At 43.9% G+C, this 9746-nt stretch overlaps 2 protein-coding genes across 3 annotated transcripts in view; one reads left to right on the top strand and one right to left on the bottom strand.

Annotated features, from left to right (window-relative positions):
- The window catches only part of LOC146389750 (neural cell adhesion molecule 2-like), a 631716-nt gene continuing 621970 nt past the window's right edge, over positions 1-9746 (bottom strand). The window contains exon 7 of the mRNA XM_084919639.1: positions 1-347. Coding sequence (XP_084775765.1) covers positions 1-347 — 347 coding nt within the window. The remainder of the gene's footprint in view (positions 348-9746) is intronic.
- Positions 7824-9746, top strand: part of LOC146389772 (barrier-to-autointegration factor-like protein) — a 78734-nt gene continuing 76811 nt past the window's right edge. Inside the window, exon 1 of one of the 2 annotated variants that reach the window (XM_084913159.1) lies at positions 7824-8072. The gene's annotated coding sequence lies outside the window, so the exon portion shown is untranslated. The remainder of the gene's footprint in view (positions 8073-9746) is intronic. The other variant, XM_084913174.1, reaches the window with a different exon arrangement.

The raw sequence follows: 9746 nt of genomic DNA, 5'->3' as shown, positions 1-9746 counted from the left end.
TCACTCACTTGGAGAACCAACTTTCAGATTGATGATGCTGATGAGCTTCAAAGGTTTTCCAGCTCTCTTGATGACACGGCACTCATATGTTCCAGCATCATCTTGTCTCACATTCTTCAGAATCAAAGACACGTCTCCAACAACTATCTGTCTGTCCGTCAGATCCACTCGGTTCTCAAAAGATGGATGCTGGTAATCTGGAACAAGTCGTCCATGCTGATATAAAAGGACAAGTTCTTCATCTTCCAGGTCAGTTCTGCTCCACTCTACAACTATGATGATGTGGGTTTGAGCTCGACATGTCAGAGTGACGTCCTGTCCAGACTCAGTTGTGATGATTTTGTGATCTGAAAAAGAGGAAACAACACAGCGCAGCGAGGTTAAAGGTCAAAGTAACACTGTTCACTTCTACAGCAGTCAATCAGAGTGATGATCAGACAGCACTAAACTGTACTTACACACAGAGAATTTTCAATAATATCACTGTAACGTTGGACCCAAGAAACATAAGCCGGAGCGAATTTGACGACAGCAGAACTTTTATTTAACACTGTGGTTTACTGGGACACAGACACTCCAGCTCTCTCTCTGCTGTCACGTCCGCTCTCCTCCTCCGACTGTCACTGCCAACGTATAAAGAGACACAATCACTGTCAGATCCCAGCACACCTGTTCACCCCGCCCCTGCGCCGGCTCATGTTGCCTGCACACACACAGACAAACGGAATGAATATGAAATAATCCTACTCTATTTCTTTGTCTTTATCTATCATTGAAATGTCATTTATCTCCTGACAGGTAAAACTCACCTGCAGAGGTAAACATGCAGAGGCTGAATAACAACAAAGCTGAGCAGAGTGATGCATAGGGATGGGTATCGAAAACCGGTTCTTGTTGAGAACCGGTTCCCACTGTTTCAATTCCTTGGAATTGTTTGCCATTTTTGCAAACGATTCCCTTATAGATTCCAGTCGCCCCGAATGACGTCACCACGTTGCGGAGCGTCATTTACCTGGCAGGAAACACGGCGCGTAAGCGGCTCAAACGCTCAAAAGTTTGGTGTCACGGTTCTGGGTCCGTTGGACCCAATATTTTGAGTTTATTATGTTTTGGTTTAATTTTGCATCATGGATTGTTTTCTTGTTCTCTTGTTGTGGTTGTGATGATTATTATTTGAGTTCCATGTTCTGTTATCCATGTTTTAGGAATTGTGGTTTCATGTATAGTTCAGTTCCATGTGTCATTTTCTGTCTCTCTGTGTTGAGTCCGTGTCTCTGAGTTGTGATTCATGTTTCCTGTTTTATTGTGAAAGTCTTTGTCTTATGTTAGTGTGTGCAGCTTTGTTCCCCATGTCTCGTTAGCCCTGATCTCTCCCAGCTGTGTCTCCCTCCTGTTGCCGATTCCCCCGTTACTACCCTGTGTATATAAGCCCTGTGTTTTCCCATGCTCGGTGTTGCGTCGTACCCTCAGATCCTGCCTGTGTGTTCCTGCTTGGTTTCATGGTTTGGTTTCTGTTTTTGTTTGATGCCAGCAATAAAAGCTGTGGTTTTCAGTTACATTTCGTCTTGGAGTCCTGCATGTAGATCCACATTTCCACCTGCCCGCACACAGAGCCCTGACAGAACGACGCGACCACAAGATGGATCCAGCGGACTCACCTTTTGCCTCAGAGGGAAAGTACCTCGCACAGCTGTGGGATTATTGCTGGCGCATAATTCACGCTGTGGATAACTACAAGAGGCTTCCAGAGGTAGTGTTTCTAGACAACTTCTTGTCATCCCCTACCTTCACCATAACCTTTCTGGACATTAGCGGATTAAAAACAATAGTAACAGCTCTGAGAGCCAGTTTTTGTTTTGAACTGTTTAGCATGGGCGGCCCAGGGAAGGAGGATTCAGCTGCTCTCCTGGAGGCCCTCGCCACTTGGTGCTCTCGACGTCAGCAGTATGTTTTGCCAAGGTTCATTGCCAAGTCGTTCGATCCACCTTTAAAGAAGAAATGCAACCCTCGCCATCATCACCCAACCACACTTCCATTCTCTCCTGTGGTACGGACTGGAGCAGTTGTCATTTTCAGGAGCAGCCACAGCAGAGTTTCTCCAAGTCACCTTTTGTCTGCCCTGATCCCATTTCTACAGGGAAGCGGCGGATGCGCCGCCAGCATTCACGGTCCCAGCAGGAGTCGGGGATTATGTCTGAACAGGCAGCCCAGTTAGCTGATCAGCAGCCACCTTGAGCTCAGTTAGCTGCCCAGCAGCCACCTTGAGCTCAGTTAGCTGCCCAGCAGCCACCTTCAGTTCAGTGTCCTGTGTTTCCTGCTCAGCAGCCGCCTGTAGCTCAGTGTCCTGTGTTTCCTGCTCAGCAGCCGCCTGTAGCCCAGTGTCCAGTGTTTCCTGCTCAGCAGCCGCCTGTAGCCCAGTGTCCAGTGTTTCCTGCTCAGCAGCCGCCTGTAGCCCAGTGTCCAGTGTTTCCTGCTCAGCAGCCGCCTGTAGCCCAGTGTCCAGTGTTTCCTGCTCAGCAGCCGCCTGTAGCCCAGTGTCCAGTGATTCCTGCTCAGCAGCCGCCTGTAGCCCAGTCACCAACTCCACCACCATCACTTTCATCTCAAGTTCAGTCACCCATAGCTCAGTCTTCACCCCCGCTATCCATAGCTCAGTCGCTACCACAATCGGATTTTCTGCAAGCCTTGTTACAGTCCATAACCCAGTCACTAGCTCAGTTAGTGGAGGAATCATCAGTGTTGTCATCTGCTCAGTCAGCCACTCATCTTCACCCTCAGCCAGGGGTCCCAATTGCCTCTGGTCCTGCATCTGCTCTAGCTGGAGGGCCCGAGTCGCCCGTCCGGCCTCAAGTGTCGTCAGCTGGAGGGCCCGAGTCGCCCGTCCGGCCTCAGGTTTCGTCAGCTGGGGGTTCGGGGGAACCCAGCCAGCCTCAGGTGTCGTCAGCTGGAGGGCCCGAGGAGCCCGTCCGGCCTCAGGTTTCGTCTGCTGGGGGTTCGGGAGAACCCAGCCAGCCTCAAGTGTCGTCAGCTGGAGGGTCCGAGGGGCCCGTCCAGCCTCCTGTCTCCGCTGGAGGGTCCGAGGGGCCCGTCCAGCCTCCTGTCTCCGCTGGAGGGTCCGAGGGGCCCGTCCAGCACGACGCCTCGTTAACTGAGGGTCCTGGAGGACCCAGCCAGCACATCCTCACATCTGCTGATGGTCCGGGGAAATCTGTTCAGCCGTCACCTGCTGAATCTTCCCCCGCGACTTTTACATCATCGCCTGCAGCATCATCGCCTGCAGCATCACTGCCGTCAGGTTCCGCAGCCGCCCCGCTGCCGTCAGGTTCCGCAGCCGCAACCATTGGTTGTTGATCAATGGTCATGAGAATTTTGCATAATTATGATTAAGGAACTGACCTCCCAGCCCATTGTTCCTTCAGTGGGCTGGTTTCAGTCATTATGCAAATGTACTGTTTATAAGATTGGGGAAACCTGCAGTCAACTGAGACTGAAGAAGTCACTTGGATGAGTGACGAAACGTTTCTCCCACAAAACGCTACGTCCAGATGAACAGATTCAACTTTTGGAGAGCAAACAATATTGTTTGACTGATGGCCCTTAATATAAAGACTTCGAACTTTACGTTTCCCAATTTTTGCTTTAAGTTATTTTGTTATTTACATAATAATGTAAATAACCTAATAATTATCCTTATTGTTGTTTTAGAGAGGAGCGGTGCTTCAAAGGATAGTTGCAGATTTCTGTCAGAATCTGCAGATTATACAGTACAAATAAAATGTTCACGTTGTCTTCCCAACAGTTTCACTGACATCTACACTGGATGGCCAGGAAGCGTTCGCGATGTCTTCTCCGGCGCTGATAATTAGCGTCTGTCGTGTGTCAGTGACGTAAAAGAAGATTCAATGCGACGTGACCATTCAAACAGCAGTCGCTTTCTAAAACATCAGATATGTATCGGATTCAGTACCACATATGAAAGTGACCCAGATCGGATTTGAAAATACTGGATTTGTGCCGTTCACACTGTCATACCATGATTGGATATGGGTCGCATAGGGTCAAAAAAGTCAGGTTTGATGCACTTTCGCCTGCAGTGTGAACGTAGCCTAAGTGATACACTGGGGAAGCTAACAGAGTAATGTTCAAGTAGTTGAACGAATGAAAGAGCTGTTTAAATGTACCTGTGTCTGGAAGAGTGTCCTGTGGTGAGTCAGGTACCTCTGCTGCAGCATCCGCTGTCTTGAATAAAACAGGACCTCCACCACGGCCTTCTGCAAGTCAAACCAAAAGACGAAAATTTATTCTAAAACAAATGACCCCTGTCGAACAGAAAAGGATTGATGAGGATCTGGCTAAGATCACAACCGGTGACTTTAAGACATTTTTTCTTTCACTGTATAATATACAATAAATAATGCTACAGTAGCAAGCAACTAACATGCAGATGGTGGAGTCTCCCATAAATTTGAACACATTTTTTTGAAAAGCAGCAAATATCCTACACACACTGAACTCCTCACTCACTTGGAGGACCAACTCTGAGGTAGATGATGCTGATGAGCTTCATATGTTGTTGCCTCTCTGGATGACACGACACCTATATGTTCCACTATCAGCAGTGGTCACATCCTTCAGAATCAAAGACACGTCTCCATCAGTGATCTGTCTGTCCTTCAGATCCACCCGGTTCTCAAAAGATGGATGCTGGTAATCTGGAACAAGTCGTCCATGGTGATATAAAAGGACAAGTTCTTCATCTTCCAGGTCAGCTCTACACCACTGTACATGTCTGATGATGTGATTTTGAGTGACGTCCTCTCCAGGCACAGCGGTGATGATTGTGTGGTCTGAAAAAGGAAGCAACACAGAATTGATGGATTAAACATTTATCGCTCAGACCGTCTAAGGAAACGTGATGGTGTGGCAGTTTATGTGAAGGTCTGTCTTGCTGCTCAAGTGCTGCTCTCTAGATCTGCAACTAAGCAATTTGAGATTTTGGCCTTAAGTATTAATTTGTTTAGAAAAGTCTTTGACAGTTGGTGGCTCCTATCAGTCACCAACTGCTTCCCCCAGCACATTACCTTCCCTGGTTCAACTTTTATCTAAACTGCATTTTAATGAAATCACTCTGGTAGGTGATTTTTATTGGGACTGTCTTTTTTTTTCTGTGTCTGATGATTTTAAGGTGCACTGCTTGTTGTTAAATTTTACACTAATAATTTAAAGCCAACACTTTAATTACAAACCTCCAGACAAATCTTCTCTTATTGATCTTTTTGTAACCAATGTGCAGCATAAGTTTTCCACATTAGTAGTTTTTACCAGTGGCCTAAATCATCACTGCATAGTTGGTGCTGTGAGAGACACCAAAATCTCACGCTCCAACCCCCACATGATCACAAAAAAAATAAATAAATAAAAATGAAGCTTTACAGTGAGCAAGCTTTTCTTCATGACTTAGTCAGTTTGAACTGAGTTGGTATTAAACTGATTGACAATGTCAATTTAGTTTGGAAATATTTCCAGGAGCACTGCTGACGAAAACTTAGGCAATAGCATCAGATCTGTACTTTCTCACGGCTACTCCCACCTGGTTTCTCTATGTAGAAAATCAGCCAGTTCAGAACTGAACTGAGGGATGTCCTGACATTTCACTCTGATGTGGCAAAAATGTTCAGTTTACTGCCTCCATCAGGAAGGCGAAATGTGACTATTTTTTTAACTTTAAACACTGACAGTCTAAATGACCTGAGGAGGCTTTGGCAAACTATAGTCTCTTTCTGCCAGCTCTCATTCCTCAGAGCAACCTCCTTTCTTAAGTATTGACTCCACTCTTGTGCCAAACAAAACTGAAATGCTCAATTGTTTCAACAAACACTTCGTTGCTTCTTGTTCTTTGGTTAGCACAGTATCCAATAGTAAACCTCTTGCATACAACTCTGTTAGTAGTTCCCTGGTTACTCATACTATTTTCTTTGCACTCTTTACAGTGAAAGGGGTATGCAAGGTTTTGAAGAGTCTCAACACCAAAAGGTCAGCTGGTCCTGCCAGTTCGTCTCCTTTCTTCTTGCATCTGACTGCAAATATAACAGTTGAGCGAGTGTCTTATATTTTATATATACACACACACACACACACACACATATACATACATATATATATATATATATATATATATATGGAGAGAGAGAGAGAGAGAGAGAGAGTGAGGGAGCGAGATAAATAAATGATTCCAGATTGAGGGACCCACTGCTGCACATCATCTGTGAGGTTTTGCACCCCTGATGATCCACCAGGACAAACTCATCAGTGTGTGAGGAAGAGGAGGAGGAAGAGCCAGCAGCAGCTGACAGATGGAGAGAATAGACAGACTGTTCCCTGTTTGTGAAGGACTGATAGGAAAGTTTAACATAACTAATTGTCTGTCCTGAATCAGTCTTATTGGGTAATGTTCAAACAATTTTATCATTCCAGTGTTTTCAGTGTGGGAGAAAGTAGTCAGGGCCTTCAGGTTAAACACTATGAAAGGCAGCAACAAGCTTAATATTCAGAAACCTAAAGTATGTATCAGCAGCAGAATGGAGCTACAAATAAATGTTTGTTTCAGTTCTATGAAGCTTTGAGTATTTTGGATTAGTAGTACTGCTGTGTTTGTTGCATCATATTGCTGTAATTGTTTATATGCTTTATATATTCTGAGGTAAGTTGATCTATAGTGTTACATCATATTCTATAAGGATGTTATGTGTTTGTTTACTTTCTGCCCAGTTTGACCCATTTAGCAGAAGTCAGCCTGTTTAAGGCTCTGATATCTATTCTGTATGACTTAAAGCAGTTATGACATGGTCTGATTTTCTCACCCAATAAAGGAATATTTAATATATCAGTCTACTCTTCATTCTATCAGAAACAGTTATCACAGCTCGTACATTTACATTTTACACATATATGTAAGCATTGAGCCAAATTTAGTAATGCCAACAAAATGAAATAACAATATTTGTATCTTATATATAATACATCTATATATACACTGTCAAAGATAATTGTCTTTGAGTGAAGATTTAAGGTGATAGGAAATATAAATAAATGCAACTTGAATCTTTACTGAAGCTCAGTTTTTGACACAGAGTTCACTCACATGTGCTGTACCAGTGTACCTGCACATGTGATGTGACAATAAAAGTGATTTAATTTGAGACTTCAAACTCACTGCTGTAATAAATAATAATGATTAATATAATAACTATAATATTGCCCATATCATATTTACACTGACTTTAGTCTCATGAACAACATTAGCTAATTGTTATTTACTAGCTAATCTTAAATGACTGTTCAGTACAGAAATGAAGCCCAACAATCATGTTTTACAGTCATGTGGTCTCAGCCTCAGATACTTATTAAATTACACAAAGCTCGTGTAGAAACAAACGAACAAATGAACAAAATATGTTCTCCTTCATTTCTGTCAAACAAAGCTGTATGAAACGTTTCCAGAGGTTAGTATCATGGTTGCTAGGCAACCTGGGACAAGCCTCGCACTTCCGGCCTTAGCGGTCTTTGAGTACGCGGCCCTTGTGGACCGTTAAGGCTGCAGAACCTGAATTGGGATATAGCCTAAGGCTGTTCCAATTCTCAGCACCGATCCTCTCTTTCCCTGAGTCCTTAGCAATTCTCCTTCCCACGATTTCATCGAGGCCAAGGAAAAGAGTTTAGGAAAAGGAGATAAGCACTAATTTTGAAATTGCACCCCACGTGGTTACGTTGTGCAGCTGAGTCACGTGACCGCACAGTAACATATCACCACAGAGCCAGGAAAAGGGGGCGGAGAAAGTGTGTGTGTAGGACAGGAGTCGAGCAGAGAGAGCTGCTTTTTCATGAAACGGGAGTAAAGTAGTGAACTTACAGGAACATATACCACTACCAACGTTTGGATCGATATCTGTCTCCTGGATCCTAGCTGAGATCAGCGTGAACCACGTGGGTCTCTGCTCCCTAATCTGTTTCCTGTTTGGAAAGACTTCCAGCTTCATCGCGGAGTTTCTCTCGGTTTGTGGGCTCATCTAAAGGTAAGCACCGAGCTAACTTTAATGCAGGTTCAGTTTATGTTGATTTTAGCTCTGTTGAGAATAATAGATTGCTTGGTATACACTGGAGTTAGACAGACTGTAGAGTTTGTGATTGCTTGTGTAACCCCACTCAGTCTGTATGTCCGGTGCTGTATGAGTAAATGGGTAGAGCTCAGGCGTGGTTTATTCCACTTTTGTGGGTCTCTGCAATAACATGGGACATGAATAACCTATGAACCCTATTGTAAACTGAATTAGCGTCATTACAAACGTGTGTTAAATTTGATTTACTGATAGTCGAGTGTGTTTATGCTTGTCTGTGTGGAGAGGATTGATTGGAATAGTGATGATGATGTCCGCTATCACTGTCAATTGTCAGTAAACACATCATCTGGCTGATGAATCTTCACGTGACACATTACAAAGTCTGTATTATTAACTCTGTAATTAGGCGCCATTCTTCTTATTTTACTGCGCTGTTGTTCAATCAGGGGACGCTCTCTGTTGAGGAGAAAAGCATGAATTTGTTTGTTTGTTTCTTACGTTTTTCAGAGACAGGGCTGAAACACTTAGGAATCAGATTACTCCCTCCTCAAGCTGTTCATTAGACTACTCGGCTGCTTTGCCTGCTGGTGCTGATAAACTGTTCTCTGACTTCAAGGTTATTTCTCTGTCTGGATTAACTAAGGTTGTAAAAGCAGCTCGATGTACAACCTGTTCTTTGGATCCTCTACCAGCCTGGGCTATAAAGGAACTGTGGTCAGCATTAGGACCCTACATTCTGTTTCTTTTAAATACTTCATTGACAACTGGAGTCTTCCCTGAATGTTTTAAATCAGCTGTGGTAGTGCCGATCTTGAAAAAGCCTGGACTGGATGTTGACATGGTCGCAAACTATAGACCCATCTCACATCTGTCTTTTTTATCTAAAGTCTTTGAAAAAGTGGTTTTTAAGCAGCTCACTGAGCATTTGTCAACAAGCAATCTGTTTGAACCATTTCAGTCTGCTTTTAGACCAAATCACTCCACAGAAACAGCTTTAGTCAAAGTGGTAAATGATCTGCTGGTAAATGCAGACCACGATCGCAATTCAGTTTTAGTACTGCTGGATCTAAGTGCTGCGTTTGACACTGTGGATCACTGCATTTTATTGGATAGGCTTGAACATTTTATTGGAGTTACAGGAAATGTTTTATCGTGGCTGAGATCTTACCTGTCTGGGAGATCTCAGACTGTTAGTTTTAAAAATGATCTCTCCGAGACCTGTGCAGTGAGGCACGGGGTCCCTCAGGGCTCTGTACTTGGACCATTGCTGTTTTCTATGTACCTGCTGCCTCTTGGTGTTCTTTTACGTTCTTTTAATGTAACCTTTCATTGTTACGCTGATGACCTGCAGCTTTATGTTCCTTTAACCATTGGAAATTGTGCTGAAGTCTCTAAACTAGAATCTTGTCTATCTGCTATCTGCTGGTTATCGGATAATTTCTTGCTCCTAAATACTGATAAAACAGAGTTGATGGTCATTGGGCCACACAAATTTCAGCACTTGTCCCAAAATTTCATCTTGAGAATTGATGACAGTGTCATAAATTGCAGGGACAAGGTAAAAAACTTGGGCGTGTGGTTCGACATGGTGCTCTCTTTCGAGTCTCATGTAAAAGAGATAACAAAGAC

Source organism: Perissodus microlepis, chromosome 3 (assembly GCF_051167445.1).
Source record: "Perissodus microlepis isolate ML-2025 ecotype Zambia chromosome 3, ASM5116744v1, whole genome shotgun sequence".
NCBI classification, from domain to species: Eukaryota; Metazoa; Chordata; class Actinopteri; order Cichliformes; family Cichlidae; genus Perissodus; species Perissodus microlepis.
Note: the sequence above shows the minus strand (reverse complement) of the source record. Positions and strands in the feature narration are given on the sequence as shown.